The sequence below is a fragment of the Blastomyces gilchristii genome (assembly GCF_000003855.2).
Source record: "Blastomyces gilchristii SLH14081 genomic scaffold supercont1.3, whole genome shotgun sequence".
NCBI classification, from domain to species: domain Eukaryota; kingdom Fungi; phylum Ascomycota; class Eurotiomycetes; order Onygenales; family Ajellomycetaceae; genus Blastomyces; species Blastomyces gilchristii.
The window spans coordinates 1,029,026-1,051,795 of record NW_003101680.1 but is presented as its reverse complement, the minus strand read 5'-3'; the positions used below and the strand labels follow the sequence as shown (position 1 = coordinate 1,051,795).

General features: G+C 46.9%; 9 protein-coding genes across 11 annotated transcripts; 5 read left to right on the top strand and 4 right to left on the bottom strand.

Annotated features, from left to right (window-relative positions):
* Positions 1 to 874: 874 nt before the first annotated feature.
* On the top strand, positions 875 to 5,966 carry BDBG_16478 (uncharacterized protein; the record flags this gene model as incomplete). The annotated part of the gene is made up of 7 exons (XM_002627149.2): positions 875 to 918; positions 1,020 to 1,206; positions 1,355 to 1,486; positions 1,573 to 2,605; positions 2,716 to 3,016; positions 3,623 to 4,631; positions 4,959 to 5,966. 7 exons carry the CDS (start codon positions 875 to 877, stop codon positions 5,964 to 5,966), a joined length of 3,714 nt encoding a protein of 1,237 aa, XP_002627195.2.
* Positions 5,967 to 6,595: 629 nt separating this feature from the next.
* Positions 6,596 to 8,342, top strand: BDBG_01864 (uncharacterized protein). Its single transcript, XM_031720521.1, has 3 exons — positions 6,596 to 6,804; positions 6,940 to 7,019; positions 7,187 to 8,342. The coding sequence occupies exons 1-3, from the start codon at positions 6,783 to 6,785 to the stop codon at positions 7,982 to 7,984; spliced, it is 900 nt and encodes a 299-aa protein (XP_031576735.1). The 5' UTR covers positions 6,596 to 6,782; the 3' UTR covers positions 7,985 to 8,342.
* On the bottom strand, positions 7,738 to 9,514 carry BDBG_01863 (60S ribosomal protein L38). Its single transcript, XM_002627146.2, has 4 exons — positions 9,283 to 9,514; positions 8,972 to 9,100; positions 8,006 to 8,818; positions 7,738 to 7,786 (listed from the first exon to the last, which is right to left on the bottom strand). Exons 1-3 carry the CDS (start codon positions 9,344 to 9,346, stop codon positions 8,772 to 8,774), a joined length of 240 nt encoding a protein of 79 aa, XP_002627192.1. The 5' UTR covers positions 9,347 to 9,514; the 3' UTR covers positions 7,738 to 7,786; positions 8,006 to 8,771.
* Positions 9,515 to 9,549: 35 nt separating this feature from the next.
* BDBG_01862 lies at positions 9,550 to 14,004 on the bottom strand. Of its 2 annotated transcripts, XM_031720520.1 has the most exons (4): positions 13,355 to 14,004; positions 11,749 to 13,183; positions 11,116 to 11,667; positions 9,550 to 11,048 (listed from the first exon to the last, which is right to left on the bottom strand). In XM_031720520.1, the coding sequence occupies exons 3-4, from the start codon at positions 11,159 to 11,161 to the stop codon at positions 10,564 to 10,566; spliced, it is 531 nt and encodes a 176-aa protein (XP_031576733.1). In that variant the 5' UTR covers positions 11,162 to 11,667; positions 11,749 to 13,183; positions 13,355 to 14,004; the 3' UTR covers positions 9,550 to 10,563. The 2 variants fall into 2 exon arrangements, with proteins under 2 accessions (XP_031576733.1, XP_002627191.1); XM_002627145.2 differs by having other exon boundaries at positions 11,749 to 14,004.
* BDBG_16477 (STE24 endopeptidase) lies at positions 9,642 to 10,536 on the top strand. Its single transcript, XM_031724422.1, has 5 exons — positions 9,642 to 9,743; positions 9,823 to 9,835; positions 9,894 to 9,977; positions 10,051 to 10,097; positions 10,203 to 10,536. Exons 1-5 carry the CDS (start codon positions 9,708 to 9,710, stop codon positions 10,284 to 10,286), a joined length of 264 nt encoding a protein of 87 aa, XP_031576734.1. The 5' UTR covers positions 9,642 to 9,707; the 3' UTR covers positions 10,287 to 10,536.
* Positions 11,414 to 14,522, top strand: BDBG_01861 (methionyl-tRNA synthetase). The gene is made up of 8 exons (XM_002627144.2): positions 11,414 to 11,681; positions 11,780 to 11,898; positions 11,967 to 12,038; positions 12,109 to 12,195; positions 12,255 to 12,386; positions 12,449 to 12,810; positions 12,895 to 13,357; positions 13,462 to 14,522. The coding sequence occupies exons 1-8, from the start codon at positions 11,483 to 11,485 to the stop codon at positions 13,768 to 13,770; spliced, it is 1,743 nt and encodes a 580-aa protein (XP_002627190.1). The 5' UTR covers positions 11,414 to 11,482; the 3' UTR covers positions 13,771 to 14,522.
* An 81-nt stretch (positions 14,523 to 14,603) lies between these two features.
* Positions 14,604 to 19,363, top strand: BDBG_01860 (threonine dehydratase). The gene is made up of 3 exons (XM_002627143.2): positions 14,604 to 15,827; positions 15,903 to 15,956; positions 16,037 to 19,363. The coding sequence occupies exons 1-3, from the start codon at positions 15,694 to 15,696 to the stop codon at positions 17,094 to 17,096; spliced, it is 1,248 nt and encodes a 415-aa protein (XP_002627189.1). The 5' UTR covers positions 14,604 to 15,693; the 3' UTR covers positions 17,097 to 19,363.
* BDBG_01859 lies at positions 14,631 to 19,481 on the bottom strand. 2 transcript variants are annotated; one of them, XM_031720519.1, is made up of 4 exons: positions 18,959 to 19,440; positions 18,533 to 18,882; positions 18,303 to 18,407; positions 14,799 to 18,231 (listed from the first exon to the last, which is right to left on the bottom strand). In XM_031720519.1, exons 2-4 carry the CDS (start codon positions 18,802 to 18,804, stop codon positions 17,505 to 17,507), a joined length of 1,104 nt encoding a protein of 367 aa, XP_031576732.1. In that variant the 5' UTR covers positions 18,805 to 18,882; positions 18,959 to 19,440; the 3' UTR covers positions 14,799 to 17,504. The 2 variants fall into 2 exon arrangements, with proteins under 2 accessions (XP_002627188.1, XP_031576732.1); XM_002627142.2 differs by having other exon boundaries at positions 14,631 to 18,231; positions 18,533 to 19,481.
* Positions 19,482 to 19,554: 73 nt separating this feature from the next.
* Positions 19,555 to 22,486, bottom strand: BDBG_01858 (mevalonate kinase). The gene has a single exon (XM_002627141.2). The coding sequence runs from the start codon at positions 21,974 to 21,976 to the stop codon at positions 20,306 to 20,308; it is 1,671 nt and encodes a 556-aa protein (XP_002627187.1). The 5' UTR covers positions 21,977 to 22,486; the 3' UTR covers positions 19,555 to 20,305.
* Positions 22,487 to 22,770: the final 284 nt, after the last annotated feature.

Below are 22,770 nucleotides of genomic sequence, written 5' to 3'. Positions count from 1 at the left end.
AAGAAACCCCCGTTCTCTCCATTTCCAATTTGCCGGAGTTTGGGCCTCCCGAAGAACAGCTGCCCCTGTCCTGTGTACAGACTGGGCTGCTTATTTACTCCATACGTGCTCGCCGGTGATTAATTGGTCTCCTAAGTTTAGTCCCCAACAGCAATGCTAATCTCAGCAGTATGCCGGATCGACTCAGCGCTAAAGATGATAATTATATCTCCGCTAAACGCCGGCCTGAAATGCTCACTATGTAATAGAAGAATGAAACGTGAATTCTCCGCTCTTCTTTGCAGTGTCGTCGTCGTCTGACATGTTCTAATTATTTTACCCCTGACGAGAAGGTTAAGTAGTTAATTGGGTTTTAGGGCCTACCAAGATTTAGGCGCATTGCCAGGTCCACTTGCGCCTCCAGGGTTGCGTATTTCCCCCTAAAATTAAGGATATGAAGTGGGCATGGGGTACGTACCCGGTATTCAGCAGCAGCCACCACAAATCGAACACATGCCATTGACACCTAAAGTAATACCCTGGACTTGAATAAAGGCATTGATCATGATGGTTACTATCCATGGATTATACATAAGAATACAGCCGCCGTTTCCAAGATAGATAGCGCGCTTATCGTGTCAAGATATAGCGGGTAGAGCACGTGCCACAAATCCCACTTATCATGTGATAGTTACTCAAAGTTGGCGCAGCCGCTAAACCAAAAACGCGTGGATAATTGGACGTCGCGTCGCTTTTGCCCTTCGGTGATATTATCTCCAAAACCAACGACGACGACGAATATTGAATCCCGCGGACGAACAGAGAAGCGTGCAGGCTTTACGTATCTCTTGATTGCTTTCCCATAGTCCAAGACTTCTTCCAGCAGATTGAGAAGATGACCCTAGACAATCCTGCGGAGCAATTTCTCCGCCCGCCAAGGTATGCCGTCCCTAACATGCTCCAACACGATAGCATAGCAGGTCGTAGGGCGGAGATAACTTTTTGAACGGGTTTTAAAACTGACACCTGATTCACGATAGTGATAATGAGGAATATGCACCAGTATATCGGCAGCCGTCGGCATATTCCCCGCTCTCTACCTTCGTCTTGCCACGGGGAGAAATGAGGCACTATCAGCAGCAATATGCTGACATTTACTTTTTGCGATTGGCGAGGTTGAAGCCTGCCGTTACAGAAATTGCGGTCGCTTCATGGGAAGGGTTTAATGTATGTTCATGTCATTTCTTTAATAAGGTTGGATTTCGGCTTTTCTCAGCGCCGGAGTTGAAATATCCCCCTTCATCAGAAAGAGCTAAGAGCTGGTATGTTTGCTATATTTTCCTAAAGTGTGCTAACTTGAGCCCCCTTGTATTAGATTGCAGGAGAGTATGCAAGGCGGGTAGACAGAGTGCTTGACGTACGGCAAGGCGAACTATGTTGGGTCGCTGGCACAATCTATATGGATCTTCCCTTGAAGCCTAACATTCTAGACGACATTTCAAAAGAAGTAAGCTAGTCAATATTTGGGAACTTGTTGCTACTTTCTCTTATATATATTCTCATGCTTTATATTCAATCTAACAATACAATTAGCACTGGACTGCAGCCCCTCCTAGTCGAAAAACATATGTTGATTCTTCGAATCAATCATTGACAAAGACCATGCTAGAGGATGAGTCAGGCCGTTTGCAACTGACCGGAACTTTACTACAATCATCTCTTCTCGTCACAGGCGCAATTGTTGCAGTCCTCGGCACGGAGAACGCCAATGGCGATTTTGAAGTCATCGATATTAAGGTACCCGATCTACCGCCTCAGCCCGAGCGTTGGGAGAGGTCATCTGCTCATCAAGAGCCTACTAAGCGGAAGCGCAGTTCTCTCGAAGAAAGTAGCGACGGAACTGAAGGGAAAAGAAAAAGGATAGCCCTAGTCAGCGGTCTTGGTATCACCGGCACTTCAGGAGACACACTGGCCTTGTCCCTCTTAACAGATTACCTTCTTGGATATAACGAGCCTCCCATTCAAACACACAACGGCAATAACCCTCCATCCTCGTCCCAAATAACCCGCCTCATAATTGCCGGAAATTCCCTTGGTGGTAGCATGATTATCCCTCATTCAGAAGCTGAAAAGGCGGACCCCGCCCTGGCGAAAAAGCGTCACGCCCCTAAAAAGTACGGTTACGATGCCACAGCTTACAACGCTTCGCCAATAAATCATTTCGATTCATTTCTCGCTGAGATTCTTCCAAGTATTCCCGTTACCCTTATGCCTGGCGAAACCGATCCCGCGAATTTCTCACTGCCCCAACAGGAAATTCACAGGGCAATGTTTCCCCGTTCAAAGGCCTATTGCTCTGCAGCGCGCCCAGGAGCGGCGGAGCAGGCCGCAGACCCAGGCTGGTTAGATAATGTCACGAATCCCTGGGAGGGCGAGGTGGAGGGCTGGCGGTTTTGGGGATGCAGTGGACAGAATGTTGATGATGTGCTTCGCTATATAGATTTGGAGGCCGAAGGGGATATCATCCAGGGTAGTGAGAGTGACAAAGATGGTGAGGCGCGATTACAGCTAATGGAAACCATGCTAAGGTGGCGTTGCGCTGTACCCACCGCCCCTGATACGTTATGTACGTGTTTTTCATGTCTTTTCCTTCTAACCCCTCGTTATCTTCAACGTTTTTCCTTGTATCCCCTACGAAATTGAACTGGACTCATTAACCTGCTTTTACACTCCCAGGGTGCTATCCCTATCAATCCCACGACCCATTCACCCTCCAGGCCTGTCCGCACGTCTTTTTCGCAGGGAACCAACCAAGTTTCCGAACGGGAATTGTCGAAGGCTCCGCCGCCGCTCTCTCTTCTTCGGATAACGGTGAAGAGCAGAGTACCCGCGTACGCGTAATAGCGCTTCCGAAATTCAGCGAGACCGGCGAGATCGTACTTGTTGATGCGGAGACGTTGGAAGTGGAAGTTGTCAAGTTTGCTACCTTTGAGAAGGAGAGTGCGGAGAACCATCGTGATAGGGATGTGAAAATGGAGTAGGGTTGTATTGCTGGGGAGTATTTAACCATGTTTATGTGACTTTTAGCTATTGGAGGGAAGTATATTATTGCATATTTAGATATCACTTATGAGATGCAGCATGTCAGGTATGAATGCGAAGAGGGGCATAGCCACCGTAATTAAGCGTAGCGCGCTGGAACTTTCCCTCAATGAGAGTAGGCTGGAACTTGCATTAGTGACCGAGTTACAGCATCGATAGGTGAATTCTCCCTGTCCTAATTTCCCATTTTGGTAATCTCTCGACATCGTGGAACTCGGCGCCCTCAAGACACTGAGGCGTATGTACGGAGTACAGAAGGATAAATCATTGCTGACTCTTTTCCCCCTCTTTTTTTTTTTTTTTTTTGGCCCTCTAAATAACTAGTGGTTATGTGGCGCTGGTTAATTGGACAAGGTGACATGCTACGCTGCGTAGGGACGCTTTGGGTAGCATTGCAGGGTGGTTTTTCGCCAAATATGCCCGGAAGTAAGATAATCCGTTCCGTTCACTTTGTTTTGTTTACCACATTTCCTCCGCTTTCCAATTTGTAATTAAGCACATACAGCACTGTTGGGACATTACTATAAGATTATGACTTTAGAATGGATCCGAAAATACAAGAATTGTTAGCCGAACTCGAGCGAGAAAGAGCTGAACGTGAGCGAGAAAGAGCTGAACTTGATCAAGAAAGACAATGGCGTCAAGATGCGGAAGCTGAGGCGAGAAGCGAAAGAAGACGGCGTGAAGAAGAGCAACAACGACGTGAAGAAGCAGAAACTTTGGCTGCGAGCTCAGAGTCATCAACACTGCCTCTCTTTTTACATGCTTGCCATGAATTGTTAGTCGCGATCAAGATCGTGACTGACCCTACTCAAACAACTCAAGGCGTGGTAACGAGACCAACAAATCGGAGGGTTCCAACTCACATCACGTTGTGGGACACATTCAATGAGGAGCAAATGAAGGTGTGGCACAAGCTCAATCAGCATCCTCATTTCTTGACAGAAAAGCTCTTCCCCTCTCTACATCAGCTTGACTACGTCCGCCAACTTATCAGCCCAATTTCCTCGGAATGGGATCTTCGGTACTATGAACGGGAAACGGTAGAAAATCAAGTGCGGGCCATAATAGACCGAATATATGAGAATGACGAGCTTAAGAGAGCATTCGGCTTGCGCGGATCGATTACCTTTGACAGCCATCTTAACCTTGGGCTTTCAGTGCGGGCGGCTGATTTGAACCCGGGTGATCAGCAGTCATCTATTGAATCCATGGTTGGGACTGAATCAAGTACTGGAAAGAGAATGGGCAAGAAGAATAAAGCAAAGAAAAAGGAGACCACAATGGTCACAGGAGGACAGGCAGATCGATTCTGCATCTATCGCCAGGATGGTGATGAGCACATCCCGGCGCTCGCTATTGAGTACAAGGCACCCCACAAGCTCACTCGGAATGAAATTGTGAGAGGGCTGGCTCAGGACATTCATCCTTCCAAAGAAGTAATTGATAAGGACTCAGATGATTCTGATTTCTACTCAAAGCAGTTAGTCGCTGCTGTCATCACACAGTTGTTCTTCTACATGATTGTCAAGAGAGTCCGGTACAGCTATGTATGCACTGGAGAAGCCTTTATCTTTCTACACATTCTTGATGATCTGTCATCTGTCTTGTGTTCTGTCTGTACTCCCAGCCAAGATGTTCAAGAAATCAATGATGACAGTCTCCATTTAACTGCCGTCGCTCAGGTACTATCATTTATCTTAAGAGCTCTAGTGTCCCCTTCTGTCCTGCAAGAATGGTATGATGCTGTCACAGAACTTGGCATCTGATCAGTTGAATACTCAGATATTCTGAAGCAAACACCTCCAACTGCTCAGCAGAAGAATGTCTCACCTCTGTATCAGGGCTGACGCCCTACCAAGCTTTCTCCTTTTCAGATGATATTACAACCCAGATGCCGGCCACACACAGATATTGTACCTCAATCAAGAAGCCCTTCCCCCTCAATATCTCCATCTCCATCTCCATTGTCACCATCCACACGTCATGAACAAACTGTAAATGCTCAAGCCTGCTCTAACCCAGATCAAAAATCTGGTAAGAAAGAGCAATTCAACAAAGATAGTGATATGAATTGGATAGATCATGCTGCTGAATCACCAAAGATTAAAAGCCAACCTTACTGTTCTCAGCAGTGCTTGCTGGCTCTACAAGACAATGATTCACTTGACACCTCCTGCCCGAACTATCTAGCTCACCTTAAGCCACAGATTCAGCCAGTGGAGTTTTGTACTCTTATTCAAGAGCAGCTCTCCAGGGATCATGACCTGGATGTCAACTGTTGCTCTCTCTACAAGAAGGGAAGTTGTGAAGCAGCTTTTAAAATCCATCTTTCATTGCATGGCTACACTCTACTTGCAAAGGGCGTCGAATGCAACAATTCACATAAACTTGAACATGAAAATGAAGTGTATCATAGGCTTCACAATATTCAAGGAAACTATGTTCCTGTTTGTCTCAGAATTGTCATGCTTGACCCAAAATACCCATATTACTATGACAAGGGAGTTTATACTCATATGCTCCTTTTGAGCTGGGCGGGAAAGCTCATCTTGGAAATTATGAAATTGGATAATTCAGCATGCGTGATTGAGATGACATCACAGTCTCTTCAAGCAATTCACCTTGCAGGTGTACTGCACCGTGATGTCGAGCCACGAAATATTTTATGGAATGAGGACTGCAATCGCCCTATGCTTGTAGATTTTGAACGAGCTGAGATGCACAATGCGCTATCTGCGATATCACCGAACCTCAGACTAAAGAGGAAAAGGCTTGGGAAGAACAGATCTACCTTTTCTAAAGAACTTTCGAAAGCTCAGAGCAGCCTGGAGCGGTGTAGGGAATTGCTCCGTCAGAATTCCACCTCAAAGTTCAAGGAATAGCGCCATGGAACTCAGTTGGACAACTATACACGAAGAGCCGATACGATAATGACTATTGCTGCCATCACGTGTTCTCGTGCTCTTGCTCAGGCGCTCATCTCGAAAAGCCTCAATGTATGTACTAGAGAAAGAGCCAAGGATTGATTGGTCTCATGAGCTCTAGATACTTCCTGCGGAATCCTTGAGAGTAAATCCTTTCCTTTTTTCCTACAAGTATTGTTTACTGTTTTGTTTTCTTTTAAAAGAGATATAATGATATTCAATTCTTTTTCTTTTCTTTTCCTTTTTTTTGTATCTAAGAATTCATTAGATAGCAAAAAATCAGATTATTATCAATTCTTCAAGTCTTTTATATTGAAAACCTCTGCAATTCTTACAGCAGCTAGTCTATAATGTAATTCTTGAGATCTGTGAAGCTTGTAAAGCTTATATCAAGTTCTTCTATAGTTAACTTAATTTGTTATTCTGTTTCTATTTCTGCAGATAAGAAATTAGAAAGAGAAGATTAGAAAATAGAAGAGAATTAAAATAAAGTTCTCTAATATACTGAAAGAATAGTATAGTGAGAATAATAATATTTTAAAAGAGTTGAATATACAGGAGTAATTCTGAGTATTCTATTGCTTGAAGAAAATGAGTAAATCATTTGTGACTTTTTGAAGGTCATTCATTCTCAACTTCAAACTGGTCATGAAAATTTGATAACCTTTCACATTTCAATCCCTTAAGTGGGCAAAACATATCATATACACATATGTATGTACATTAAAGGAACTTTTGAAAAGAACTTTTATCTGTTTCTTATAGGGATTCATTATGTTCATCAACGAAAAGACCGGTACGTACGTCATGGCATTAATCTATAGCCCTGTCTGCCCACCCACAGGCAGACCTTGGGCAGTTCTCAATGTTTGGGAATTTAACAATCTCTGATCTATTCAACTTGCTACCCAAACTGACAAAAACCTTATAGCCCTCTCTTCTTCCCGCGTCCTGCTGGTCCCATACTGCAAACACCATGTGCCGCGCTACCATGAGTGGATGAAGGATCTGGTACGTATATGCAACATACAGTGTACATATTCTCAATATATTTACTTCAGTACACATGTCTACGGATACATAATGTACACGTACATACGGAGTATAGCATATAACGATTTCTTCCACTTTTCTATCAGTAACACCTTGTCAAAAATAAATAAATAATACAAACCTAGGAAATCCAACAAGCCACCGCCTCCGAACCCTTAGCCCTCGAAGAGGAATATGCCATGCAAGCCAGCTGGCGTACCGACGCGGATAAATTAACCTTTATAATCTGCCTACCGGTCCATGAAACATTTTCTTTATCACCATCCGCATTACCAGCTCGGATTGCTACAGACATCAACGTCAGCCCGCCCGCAGAGTCATCAGGTACTACGAGAGCACTCGCTGACCCATGTTTGGATGCCCCAGAGTCAATGCTGGGAGACGTGAATCTGTTTTTGAGATTAGATGAGGAGGGCGAGGAGGAGGGTGGCAACGACCATGGTATTGTTTCTGCTGCCAACCGCGGCGGCGCAAGAGTCGTTGGCGAAATAGAACTTATGATTGCAGAGAAAGCGAAGCAGGGTAAAGGGTTTGGAAAGGCAGGGCTGGTATGTTTTTTGAAGTATATTGCGGATCATGAGAGGGACATTTTGAGGGGGTTTGTTTCTTCCTTACCGTCGTCCTCTGCGCCTGTTTCTGGCGGTGTGTCTTGCGGTCATACTGCCGATGATGCGAGACGGGATGAGGCGCAAGTAGGAAAAGTGGTAGGGGAGAAGCTAGCATATCTGTCCGCTAAGATTGGAGCGGATAATGTGCGGAGTTTAGCCTTGTTTGAGAGCTTGGGGTTTAGGAAGGTGTCTGATAAGCCGAATGTGTTTGGGGAGGTGGAGTTAAGGAGGGAAGGTTTCAGGGGGATTGAAGGGGGGGAGTTGTTGAGAAGGTGTGGGGTGGAGGAATGCACTGAGATGAGATATGAGCGGTGATGGGGCGATTAGGGTTCTTACGGTCACTTCAAAGGTTTCTTAAGAGAGAAATATAGACAAAGTGAGCCAGTGGGCTTCACGACGATGTTAATATTGGCATGATATCAATGAGATCGCGAATCGCTTTAGACAGCAATAACTGTATATACGGAAGATGGCCTGACAGGCGCAGGTGTTCCAGAGGCCTTGTCAATGGCAAGAAGAAGCATCCCCAAATGAGGTCATCCGGGTTAATGTCAAGTACGACTAAATGGCATCAGCCAGTGTTACACCGACAGGCATTCCACGAGCTCATAAAATGAGAAGTAAATAGATAAAAGAGGTATATAAAGAGGCAAAATTTTATAAGAAACCATGGGCTCTGAGCATATCATTCGTTCGATATTGGAGTCATTCACTGACTACATCAACTCCCAAAAAAGCACTTAGGTAGTAGTAGGTGGAGCTTTTCTTCAAGACAATGGTTTTGCCATGTCGACATGAAGAAAAGAAGTAAGAAACCTCACAGCACCCTGGCTTCCGTTGACAACTTTGCTTTCGTTGAGCGGGGCTATCATCTCCATTTTGAGAGTTTCGTCCTTTCCGAAAGAAGAGAATGAGATAAACGTATATTCACACGGTCAATGCCAAATGGATATATCCCCCCAGTTTACCGTTGAAAAAAGTCGTGTATTCGATGGAAGGTTTGTTATTCATTGTTTTTGTTCAAATATTATATTTTATATTTATTTAAAAGTCCCCTCAGCAACACCGCTCCCTTCTTCATTAAACCCCGAAAACCATTCGTCTAGGTGGACTTCTTGCTGCCCTTGGAGACATCGGCGATTTTGAGGGCTATACCGTCATGGTGGCACATTGTTAGCTCTTGTATTCTCGAATCATGATCCCAAAAATCCTTAATCATCCCGACTTTATATTCCCTGCAGAACCTCCCGACGCAACAAGAAATCAAGAAAAAGGAAGTGGGAAACGGAGACCGCAACGTACAGGGTGGTAGACTCTGCTTGAGCTTGTCTGCCTTGTCGGAATCCTTCAGGACGAGGGTGTAGATGAATCGTTGGCACCGGACCTTGAACTTGATCTGGGAAGTCTTGCGGTTGCGCTTGATACGGGCAGCTATATTTCAAAAGTAGGCAAAAACATCTCCAAAGTCAGCATATGACTTATTCAACTCCATCATTATTGCATTCCATGAATCTCCTCCCATAAATTGTATTTTCTCCCAACACAGCTCCCGTCTCCTATCTGCCTGCAATTGCTAGCTTCATTGGGGTAGGGAAGGGAGGGGGTGGACAGACATGAAGCATCCTTCCGCCGGCAGATCTCAATGAACTGCTTGATATCTGAGACTTCGCTAGGCATGGTGGGCGGTGTGAATTGGTGAGTAGAGGTTGGATATGGGAGATGGAGGTGGGACGTCGGTCAGTCTGATGATATCAAGTTTCGCTGTCGTAAATTAAAGCTTCACTTCTCCTCTTAAGCTTGGGCTCAGCTTGCTCCGATTGTGCGTGCGGTGTAGATTGATTAGGGCTCGATTGATTAGGGTTGCAGGACGGCCTAATGTGGTAGGTAGGCCCATGCATGAGGCTTGGCATTGGATGGATCTGATTATGTAAGAATATTAGGCGACGCTGTTTTGATAGGGGGAATGTGTCCTTGTTAATCGATATACCTTTACTACCTTATAAGTCAAGATTATACATAAGAAAATATAGTTGCCAAGATGCCTACTCCGTTGGATAAAGCTTTGAATTCAAAGGTACAGCTACTGAAATACATATTAGCAAACTATTATTATAATCCAGTATGTATCCATGCTAATTCCCACTGCTCGATAGAATCTATTCCTTGGTAAATGCAAACAATACAATAAATCATTCCACGGCTGTTTAGCTGACTGTATTTGCAGGATTCGCAGGTCTTGTAACAGCGGCGGCAGCATGGACGATCTGGGGTGGCGATATGTTTCCCGCAGAACCAGACCCAACAGGAAGTATGTTGTTTTCCAATCCCAGATATCCACAGGTCCTTCTTTTCACTCAACCCTTGCTAACCCATCTTTCAAGACCCAGAAAACTGGTCAATAGAGGAACTGAGACGGTGGCTTAGTTCGGTATGTGCTGGTCCAATTTAAGCCGTTTCCCCCGCCCCAAAAGGCCCCAGGTAAATTTATGCGGGTAAGAATTTCTCATCTGACGTAACCAATCCATCCCCACAGCGCGGTCTCCTGCCAAGTTCGACTGCGTCAAGAGAGGATCTGGTCGAACGCGTGAAGGCGAATTTGAGACATCCGAGAAAATAGTGTTGGTGGTTGGCCTAGATATACCTTATGTTGATTCGTTTCCCTTTCCCGTCGGATATGGCGCTAGTATTGCATTGTATATTCAGTTCGAGCAGGCCGTCGGGGTAAATTCCTAGTCCAACATGCCTCCTCTTGTATTCCTTTCAAATAATCCCAGCTGTCTTGCATGTTAGAAAGTTCATATATCGTCCCAGCCATGGACGGTCAACAAGCTCTTCCCAAAATATAAGCTCTTCAGATATTCACAGTCTCCTCTTCTCCCATTCCTATAAACGTCTCACACAACCAACCTAAAATTCTGACTCTGGATCAACCAATGTTTCTTCCCCCTAGCCTGCAAGCCCCCAGCATCAGCCTGTGTATTCGGTACCAGAACAAACGTTTCACTAAATCCCCGATTTGACAAGTCTCCCGGGCCCCTCTCCTCCCCAAACCTCACAGACCCATTCACAATCACCAGGATTGACATATTCCTTGCCGCTGCGGAGCTCGATAATGGCTTTGCGCTGGCTGTTGCGGTGGATGATGCCGCAGGAATCGCGGGATAATTCGTGTTGATGATTTGGCAGTCGTATGAGTGTACCTCGTAGTGTGCGGGTGGCATTTGGTTTGCGAAGATTTCTTGTACGGAGGACCCATATGCGACGACGTTGCCGTTGAAGAGTATTTTGCAGAGAGTTGGGGCGGGGGCGTAGTACGAGGCGATGGTGTTTCGCGCGGATTGGAGGGCGGGGTAGAAGGATTGGACGAAGTCTGAGGCGGCTGTTTTTGCGAGGTTAGATGCGGGAACATGGAATACTCTGGTATTTTACATATTTAAGAGACGTACCCTCCGTAGATATCTTAGTGAGGGTATCCTCCGTCACTTGCGCCATGGTAGAGGTGGTGGGTGTGTTGATTGACTTGCAGTTTGGCAAAAATGCAGGAGGTAAAAACAAGTAAATGTGCAGCTCTCACGAGCTTCTAGTAGAACAGGCCTTTGCCAATATCTAGCCGTACGCAGTAGACAGCAGTGTTGACTATGTTGATTGTTAAGGATGCCTTGACAATAAAATATAGGACGTGGTGTCAAAGGAAAATATTTGTTTCGGGGTTGTTCTAGAAGCTCGGACCACGTGCTCGTTTCCCGGAACTCAACTTTCTCGCCGCAACTCGCTGTTCAAGTTGCATCCCAGCTCACAAAAGCCCAGGCAATTATGCTAGACTTCGGGCTTCGCGCTATTTCCCGAGCGGCGAGGTTTACAAAGCCAACAAACAGGCGCCCGTGGATATGTTCACCATGCAGAAATTCGTTCCGTCGGAGACCGCAATGGCGGGCTCTCAGCACAGCACCGTCACAGGCTGCCGATAAGAAGCCATTTTATGTCACGACGCCTATATTCTACGTCAATGCCGGTGAGATTTGGCTATTCCTTTGTTTCTCCAATTAGTTGTTCAATTGGGTACATAGAAAGATACTAACTGGTTTCTTTTTTTTCTTTTGTTGCGCGTAGCTCCGCATGTGGGCCACCTATATACCATGATAGTCGCAGATGTGTTGAAACGGTGGCAGATTCTATTGGGTAATACGGATGCAAAGCTCCTTACGGGTACGGATGAGCATGGGTTGAAGGTATGATTGATTGGGATCGGATATGGCGTATTTTAGACACAGCGCTCATTGGAAATTTTGGGGTATAGATTCAACAAGCGGCGGCCGCACTCGGGATGACACCGCAAGAGCTATGCGATCAGAACTGCCTGACGTTTAAGGTATGATAGCCAATCCGAAGACCGTTGTTTGGGAAATCGTGATGGCAATTTCCTTCTAACAAGATTGAAGAATCTTGCTAGAAAAGGAAATGTGGAGTACGACCATTTTATACGGACGACGGACGCCGAGCATAAGGAGGCAGTGCGCTACTTTTGGGTATGTGGAGTGCGATATCTCAAATCCCATATGAAATGGCAATATTGACTTCTGGGTAGGACATGCTCAACCACCGGGGCTATATATACACGTCGAAACACGAAGGATGGTATTCCGTCAGTGACGAAGCATTCTATCCTCCCTCAGCAGTCCAGCCGACCCTTGACCCGTCAACAGGACGGAAAATAATTGTGCGTTTCCTCCTTGTCAGTTTCAATGGTTGCCCCTAGCTAACATTCTATCCTTCCCATAGACGTCTGTTGAAACCGGGAAAGAAGTCCAGTGGACGTCAGAGGAGAATTATCATTTCCGGTTATCGGCGTTCAAGGAGCCATTGCTTGAGCATTTCAGGAAGAATCCCGGGTTCATCACGCCGAGAAACTACATGGATGGAATTGTAAGCGACGTCTCGTCGGGACTACAGGATTTATCGATTTCGAGACCCGCCAGTCGGTTGAAGTGGGGAATTCCAGTGCCTTATGACGAGTCTCAAGTCATTTACGTCTGGTTGGATGCGCTGGTGAACTACATAACATATGCAGGATACCCCTTCCCCCATGGTTCTAAATCGATTTGGCCGGCAAATGTGCATGTAGTTGGCAAAGATATACTGCGGTGAGTGGAATCGATCACGGACTCAGCCCCCAGCGTCCACAAATAGACGTATTGCAAAAAAAACTAATACTCGTTTCGGAGCAGATTCCATTGCATATATTGGCCCGCATTCCTGATGGCATTAGACCTTCCACTCCCTCGCCAAATCCTAGCACACGGTCACTGGACAATTAACCATGAGAAAATGTCCAAGTCCACTGGCAACGTGGTCAATCCGAACTTTGCCATTGAACGATTCGGCATCGACACGATGCGCTTCTACCTCACGATTGACGGCGCTCAGTCCTCTGATTCGGACTATGAAAACTCCTATATCATCGAACGGTACAAGAAGGGCTTGCAGTGGGGCATCGGAAACCTTACGAGTCGGCTTCTGCGGGGGAAGAAGTGGAATGTCAGAGACAGTATTGTCATGGCGACTGAGGGCCAGTTGACAAGGGATAAACATCACGATCTTCTTGAGATGATACCGGAGCGAGTGAAAGCGGAGATGGAGCAGCTTGACCCGCGCAGGGCGCTGAATAGTATTATGGAAATTATATACCAGGTGCAAAGCATCTCCAATCCCTCTTCCATTCCTTTTCTATATTTTTTTCCTCCTTTCTTTCCCTACCCGAAGTACTAACCACAGTATCCATGCAACCCATCCAGACAAACAAATACTTCCACGAAATGCAACCATGGTCCCTCGTGAAAAACCCCAGCGCCGACAACCCCAACCAACTAAACGATGTACTATACACAACTGCAGAATCGCTCCGCATAGCCGGCATCCTCTTGCAACCTTTCATGCCGCAGAAATCCTTGGAGTTGCTGGACATGCTCGGTGTTGCGGAAGTTGAGAAGCGCAATTTCAACGCTGCCAAGCTCGGAGCGGACCGTGACTACGGAGTTCCCCTTGTGGATCTCAAAGAGGGGACAACCGGCACCTTGTTCCCTCCGCTTATAAGCGAGGCGTGAGTGGCGGTGATAGGCGATCTTCTGATCAATACGATGGATTAACACTCGGAGTTGAATGAATGAAAAATGAAAAATGAAAAGAAAAGAAATCAGGTGATTAGGGAGACAAGAAAAAAAAAGTAAAGAAAAGGCAAAATGCCAATGGTTTCTCATGCGCATGTGATCCAAAACCGTTGAGCCTCAGCCCAGGTCTAGAACGGTCGGACAGACATCATCTTCCCCAGGCGGAAAAAAAATCCTCGAAGTTTTGAATATGGTGACAATCCTTGATTGCTACTACTATGGTGATTGCGACGCTTTTCCACTTTCGACTCCTCGGTCTAGCTCTTCTGTATAGAGTACAGATACCCCAGGGAAACAATCCCCTCATGCTTGGCTTGGTTGTATGTGCAGTACAAGGCTCCCGGCTGGAACGTGGCCGCCGATTCAGTTTTACGCGATCCACGGCCAAACCATATGCCTGCATCTGAAACCCCCTTCCTACTTTGTATCATATTATTCTACTCTAGATATACTTGCCTGCTTGCTGTCAGTCAAATCCATTACGTAAATCAGAAGAAATGCTCGCTCAAACTAAATCACTATGGCCCATCATTCTCTCAGCCGATTTCATTCAAGAGAAACAACTCCTTTTCCTTTGGAATCGATGTGTCTTGATATAGTACATTGTATGTATGTACTATACATACATGTGGCAGGTCTGCACAGATTCCAGTGCCGGCAATCAACAATTAGGAACCCATCCGGCAGTCAAGCCGGTTCGGAAAACACTTGCCGAGCAGTAACTTTCCGCGGGAAACTTTAATCCGACCACCCCACCCCCCGACGTTCTACAACTATGTCGCCTAGAACGCCGCCGGTTGGGTTGCCCGCGATGTTCTTTGTTTCGCTGGGGAAGTTCTGCCTCAACAGGGAAAGGACAATTACAATAATAATGCCACAGCACAGCAAGAGATGTCGCTCTCAAGTAAAGTAGCATACGCAGTACAGTAACTAGTAAAATACCCACTCGCACGTCATCATGATGTCTTGGATATGCGGGTGGTAGTACTGTACATGTAGTTACTGTACGATATGTACGTGAATAGGGGAATTTCTCACAACCTCCGCCCGGACTCTGTACCGGACTTGACTCTGTACATGGACTGTACATACATACAAGTGATGAATGAGAGAAGCCACCAAGTAACTATACCTACATCCATTTGCGTCGCAATTGTGCGGAATACCATCCTCTGTTCTGTCAACAATGCTGCTGTTAGATTAGATGAGAGAAAATCTTATATTAAAAGGGAATATATGATGCATAGGGAGTGAAAATAAACAGGGGAGGGATGTATGTACATGTACTTCTAGGGTCCTCTGCCCTGTTTTCTAGCTACTTTATTTGCCCCCCCGGGGGGGGGGGGGACGGGGGGATTTAAAACATCTAGAGTGGGAAAGTGACTATATGGGGATCAGGTGGATGCAACGCTCAGGCGAAAAACGGGAAACTCAATCCCCAGTGAAGGCAAAAGAAGATACGAAAAGAGATCGGACTATAAATAAATCCAGGAGTACCTGCTGCGGGATGTGTCCAGTCAGATTCGGTCCCTAGTTTTGTCACGATCTTCGCCTTGTTCCCGGATTCGGAGAAGGTAAAAAAGGACGCCTACAACATCCGAGCTAAGACCAAAAGAGATACATACCATCAATCCCCCATCCTATATCTATAGTCCTTTCCAAGGCTCCCATTTTTTCATTTTAAACTTTGAGAAATAAAATATACTTTACGACCTGTGATACCTGACTCATCGTCATCGTCCCATACATCATTTATAGATATAGATATATCCTACATCTCTCCTATCCATCTGCTAGAAAAGCTCGTATTTTGCAACGAGCAAACCGAGCAAATCAACCACATACCTACCTATCCTCAAGATGGGAAGCTACGGGGAACCAATCCATGAAGAATTCCACTCCAGGTCTAGGGTATTGGACCCAAAATCACAACCAAAACCATGGAGGGAAACACCCCTGATTGAATCCGAGCCACTGTCAAAGCTGGCAGGATGGTAAGCCCACCCTACTCGCAATCCCGACAACACTTCTAATTTATGAACGGGGTTCTCAATACTAACAAATGCCAGCCGCATATTCCTCAAGCTCGAAAACATGCAGCCAGGCGGTTCCTTCAAATCACGGTCAGTAGTAGCTCATGAGCCACCCAACACATATTCCCCCACCCCATACATATGTACAGTACTGACACCCATATCTTCAGCGCAATGGGCAACCTAATCCTCCATCACCTCTCGCGCCCCGCCAACCAGAACAAAAACCTCCACTTCTTCATCCCCTCCGGCGGAAACGCGGGCATCGCCGCGGTCACCGCCGCCCGCGCCCTCGGGTATCCTTGCACAGTCGTCGTCCCCGTCTACACTAAGCAAATGATGCTGCAGCGCCTGCAGGCCGCGGGCGCCATTACCGTACCGCACGGCGATACCATCGACGCCGCCGCGACGTACATGCGCAATGTGCTCATGGGCCAGATGCGCGGTGCTATCGGCGATGACGGGCGCGAGGTTGTGGCGGTTGAGTTGCATCCGTTTGACCATGAGGCGGCGTGGGAGGGGGTGAGTTCGCTGGTGGAGGAGTTGGCGGCGCAGATGCCGCCGGAGGACGACGGGGATGCGGTGGGCGGCGGCGGACGGCCCTTCCCCGTCGACGGGATTGTATGCAGTGTTGGTGGGGGCGGGTTGATGAATGGCATCATGCTGGGGATTGAGCGGGAGTTGCGCCGGGCGGAGGATCGCGGCGTTGTTGATCCCAGTCGTGGGAAGGACGTGCATATCCTCGCGCTGGAGACGAGGGGGGCTGAGTCCCTTGCGAAAGCGGTCGAGAAGCGCTCGCTCGTTACCTTGCCGGCTGTTTCCTCCCAGGCCACGTCGCTGGCGGCTATCCAGGTTGCGGAGCGAACGTTAAAGAATGTCCTGTACCCGCCTGAGGGGATGAAAGCGCACAGCTTTGTTATGGATGATGCGGACGCGGCGAGAGGGGTTTTGAGACTTGTTGATGAGCATCGTTTGCTGGTTGAGCTGGCTTGTGGGTTGTGTGTGGAGGGCATTGTGCCGGTTGCGACAAATCAGGGGGTGAATGGTCATGCCAATGGAGGACCTGTGGGTGGTGGTGCTCTATCATCTAAACTCGCGCAGGTTATTCCGGGATTCGGGCCTGAGAGCCGTGTCGTTGTCATTGTTTGCGGGGGAAGTAATATTACCGTTGAGGTGGCCGCAGAATATAGGGAGCGGCTGAATAATGGATGGGGGTCGGAGAGTGGGTGAATTCACTTTTTTTCCCCGTCTCTTTTCTTTTGCTTTTTTGAATGTAAAGGTCTTAGCACTGGGAACTAGGCATCAGGGAGTATAAACGGCGTATCTGTTTTGCTTTGGCTTTACGTTTTAGTTCAGAGAAGAAAATCGAGTGCAACTCTTTTGGGCAGAGAGCCCCCAGGATAGAATACAGAAATGTTGCAAATAACCCAGGCCTCGACCCAATGTGAATGAGCCAGTTTATTTAATTTGATTTTTCATATCTCCCTGTCATAATATGTCATTTTGTTCGCATACCTTAGTTGCAATGTAGTGGGATCGCTTATTGACAACAGTCGTTATCGAAAACAAACCTAGCTTCCCTGGACACATCCAGATGTATGTCAAATATCCGAAGCTGCATCCTACAACAGAGTCATCTCAAGCGACTGCCACAGACTCCCCATCCAGCATGCGAATGCGATAATCCCAATAATTCTTGCGGATCGGGTCATACTTATCCTTCAACAGTGTAAGCATCCTAACCGCTTCGGCCTTCCTCGCCTTCTCTTCCTCCGCGTCCTTTTCTTCCGCTTCCTCGACATATACATCCGCCAACCACTCCACAGCTAAACTGCTCTTAACCTGACACTTAACAACAGACCCCTCGCTATCTACCTCTTCCAAAATAAACTTCGCCGCAAACCCCTTAAGCTCCGCTAACGGCCTACCAGCAGCCCGCAACACTCCACGTGCATAGGCCCAGGGGCTCTTGTTTTCTGGCGCAAGAAGGATTTTGTCCTTGGCATACTCGAGTTCAGCGTCGATGAGCTCTTCATCCACCACGTCGAGGCTTCCCTTGGGGCCGTGCTTGTCGACGACACCTACTGGCATGCCGCTATCGACGTCGCCCCGCGGACCGAATTTTAGGGTCCACCGGTGGTTCCAAGCAGAGTTGTTGCGAACGTCTTGGTCGATCAGTGTTTCGACGTCCGCAAGTTCCTGCGGGTGGTCCCAGAGTTTGAAGTGGCGGACAAGCCAGTGGCGGTATGTCCAGACATGGTAGTTTTTAGAGTCCAAGGCGAACACCTGCATGAGGAATTGCTGTTCGGTACCTGGGAGCGTCGGAAATGCTTCCAAGTTGGACATGATAAGTTGGCGGTGGTGCCTGGTATTGCATATTAGCAGGCTTATCAAAGCAGGGGACAGTGAGAATATTATTTGATTGCTCCCGCTTACCATATTTGATAATTCTTTAAACACTGTAATGCGAGTTTATTAACCCACTCAATCTCCTCATTGAGATCCTTCTTCAACGCCACGAGAATCTTAGCTCTATATAACCTGGACCATGAAGAAAGGGGGAGAGGAGAGATCCCCATTCCTGTCAGCAACAGCCCGACCCAAATCAAAATCGGAAACACCCCAGTTTCACAACATAGACATAGATGACATAATATAATACTCACCAGACGGTATAATGCGCCGGATTCATCAAAATCACATCCCCCGTCAACTCCAGCGCCCGCTCGGACATCTCATTTGCCGCCATAACCGCCCTCAGGTACGAGGTTGCCTCTTCGTACTCGGGCGCGTAGGCAATTGTGGCGAGCGGGTACGTCCCATTCCCACTCACGCCTTTTCCTTGCCGCTCTGGGTCATTATTGTCATAGTAAGTTGACCCATCGTCGAGCGGGATCGGGGTTATAGAAGCCCAGGTTGGGGTGGAATATTTGCTCATTTTGCGCGCTGTTTGGTGGTCTTGCTTCGCGAGATGCAAGGACTTATATATGTTGTTTGATTGGATTTGATGGATAAACTAGAGAGTAAGAATTGGAAGGTCGTAGAGGAATAAGTCAAATGGGAGGAGAGTTGATAGATGAATTGAGCCTCACAGTCTCCTTTGCGCAGAACAATGGAAGAACTTCAAACCACGCTGATAGCCCCGCACGACCTGGAGGAGTACTGGTATCTCATGTGGGAGTTTTGAATCCGGCAAACCGAAGCTGTTATATATGGTATTTCAAAACAGCAGCAAAGCGTGTTGGTCCACGATTGTGCTCCTCCAGTCTCCAGATATCTTGATGGCGGACAAAAGCAGGTAGTCAGTCTTCTGAGCTTTATCAGAGTTTCAGCCTCAAAATTAATGAAGAATGGAAAAGAAAAGGTGACTTTTCCAAACACTCAGTATTGTAGGACAAGAACAATAGAATAGAATAGAGGTGCTTGTATCTGGAGCCTTGTCCAGTAATGAGATCAATAGACAATGCACAACAATCGAAAGCTTGATATTCACGTCGTTAAATCTAGGTTGATTCCAATTGCTCCACTTCCCAATCCGGCAATTTGACGTCGGCCGTGGCTACGCAGAACAAAGAAAACCCCGTGACTAGCTTTCCACGTGACCTTGACTACCGCGGGATACGTTTCGATCTGTTAACGGATATCAAACCGTTGCGGGCCAAAGAGAGATGCAGTAGATGCTAGTCGCCCGGAGAAAAATGGATCTAGTAATATTTATTTTTACCGAAAAGCCCGGAGTATACAAACAGTGAGTAGAAATGTAGCAATGAAACACATGCCGGCACTGCACAAAAATTAATTTAACAGCGGATTAAATATAAAAACACGTCCGAAAAAAATAGAAAATATAAATGTAAAACAAGAAAGTAAAACGAAAAGAAGAAGCACAGCACGCTAACAAACGGAACCATAATATATAAAAGTACAGAAATGAATTGAATGATTATAATGGGGTTGCTTGGTATAAAAATTCAGTAGATAGAAATGAACCACTGATGGAAAAAAAGAAACCGAGATTGCTCCCATGCCACTCTTGTCCGGTTTTGAAGTTTTCCTTTTATGATGTTCTTCCTTCGGGTTAAACTCCATGGGTTATTTTTCTAATTCGAGGAGAGTCGCTGATGGGGAATCACTTTTGGAAAAAAAAAAAAAAAAAAAGGAGCAGTACAGGGGGTGTTCGCATTGAGTGATGCGTTCGAGGGTTAGGATGGTGGTGAGAAGACTTAGGAATTCGATAGGTGGATAAGGAATGAAGAGAAAGATGGTGTTTGGTTTGAGGATTGTTGGATAGATGAGGTTGCTCAAGGATAGGCTTCCACAAGGTTAAAGGTGTTATGATCCATCAGGAGTTTCAACGAATATCCAGTAAAGATGACATCCGTTCCATTTGGATGACAACAAGGGATAAAAAAGCGAATCCGTATTGTGTAGAACGGTAGTTATTCCTTATTGCTTCCACGCTTCCAGAATTTCCAACCCTCTCGCCTCTCGTACCCACCCACACCAACTAAACGTTCAATCCCAGCGTTTCCAACCGCGTTCTCGAATTTCTGCTGGTCAATTTCTTCCCCGCCTTCTTCGTCCGTTCCATTCTTTAGCACAGCAGGCCACAGCACTCCAATGCCATGCCCACCAAGAGTTGTCTCATAACGCTCAAATCCTTCATCGTCTAGAGTTTTTTCTAGCTGGCGCAATACTGCTGGGTCAGTGTTTGCTCTTAGCAAGGTTATCGCGCAACCACCGCCACCGGCACCGGTAAGTTTTGTCCAGCCGGAGCCGGTGTGGTCGACTAATTCTCGGATGCGCTCAAGGCGGGGGTGAGATACTCCTAGCGAAACGAGGAGGCCATGGTTGATGCGGAATAGCTCACCAAAATGGTCGATTGCCTCGATGGAGCTTGAGTCAAAATCCCCGGATTGAATGAAGTCGCTGGCAGATTCCGTAACCTGATCTATAGCTTCGAGTATTGATTCAGAAACTGCAGGGTGTGCTTTGCAAAACTTTCCAACTTTCGCGACTTCAGTTGCAGTAGATCGTGGTTGGCGCGAATTGACAAGGAGGAGGGGAAGTTCAGGGAAATCAAGTATGGGAGTCACAGAGGGCGGTTTGGAATAATCTCCTCTTCTAAATATGACGGCTTTTCCGCCAGCTGAGACGGTATTATCCACACCACTAGGATTGCCATGTATACACATTTCACCAACAAACGCCCATTTGTTTATTCGTTCAATCTGAGTTTCTGCCTCTTCGGGCGGCTGATCTTGATGTGGGCCTGCTAGGATACGTATTTGCAACAAGAGAGCTGCGCTAAGGCAGACAGCTATACTAGCGCTGCTTCCTAATCCAGCGCCAATCGGGATCGTTGATCGCAGGGTGTAAACTGCAGCATGAGTTTGCGGGGAGCTAAGGGAGAGAAAGAGGTAGAGGAAGGCGGTCGCGGAGCTTTGGTGGATTTTCCGCACGTCATCTGGTTTACCAATAGATATGTCTGCGACATGTGGCTGTATAGCTTCAAGGAGTTCGGTGTCAAGAGAAGTGACAGAATCGTAGTAGAATTTTTTCTTGGATGGGTGTCGGAATAACTCCCAGGGCAGCGAATCAATATCCCATGTGTGATCCAACTCAATGTCTCTAAAATTAAGTGTAATGGTGCGATGCGATTTCGATAAAGTAGTAACCAGGAGGTATGAGCGGAGGGAAATGGCAGCGGCCATGGCCCGCTTACCGTGTACAACAGCATGCTCTCCAAAGACAATGACTTTGCCGGGCGCGGAGACCATGAAGGCCGGGGCCATGGGAGACGATGCTTTTCTCGCCATCCTAGTTCGATTGCTAACAATTGGGGTATCGCGCTGTTCACCCGCGTGACCGTTCATCCCCGAGAGTGTGGGAGACGGTGTTGCTATGCCATCTGAACTTTCCGACGAGTCTTCTTGTTGCTGGGTGGGGGTAGGGGTCAGGTTTTTGGCTTGGGGGGTGGTATGCTTCGGTCTGGTAGGGATTTCTGTGTCGATGTCCTCAGTTAGAATGCTGGCAACCTTCCGCCGCGCATTCGCATTCGCCTTTGAATGTCTCATGCTCCCACCCTTTCGTCGTGCGGACTTCTCCATGGGGAATAATGGTCGGTGGAGGTGCGCAGGTAATACAAACCCGTCTGTCCTCCGATGCGTTTATTTCGCCAAGTTTGCGACCCGCGAAGTAGGCTAGGTCACTCGCAATGCCAATGGCTGAGCTGATAATGCATAGCGGGGAGCGCAATTCGACAGCTCATGATAGGATAGAGACTGGGGGGTCGGTGCGTGCGTGGTGCGCGGCGACAAAAGTTATAAAAATTTAATGTTGGATGCCTTGGAAAGCGGAGTTGATGTTGCTGGGCTGAGCTAACCTACAGCCAATTACCCGTTTGGGATAGGTCTCGCCCCTGACTCAGAACAACGTATCAGGGCCGCGGTATTATTACAATGTACTGGCGTATTCATTATTTATTTACAGCGTAGGCCGATTGTTAGGGGGTTATTTGTTCTGCCGGTAGTCGATCGCCGGGTCCTTACTCCGTACAGGGCGACGACATCGTGAACCCAGCCGATTGGGGCTCGAGAAAACGCATGCAAGGAGCGCTGGTCTCCCCCTCGCCACACAGTGGCCGCTGACCAGTCAGAGCTCATTTATTAGATGGATCCTACAACGCCAAGTCGCAGGAAATTTTCAGTATGCACCACATTCCTATCTAGGTTTAAATGCCCAGATTGTGGCTGTTTATGGCATGATGCTAAATAGAATAAGTTTGACGGTGTACTGGGTCTGTATATATTACAGATAAATTACATATCTAACTTAATCAGGTTCAGATTATGTAATAATTAGATTTACGGTAATGAAGGACGTGCGGTGTGACATTGCTTGC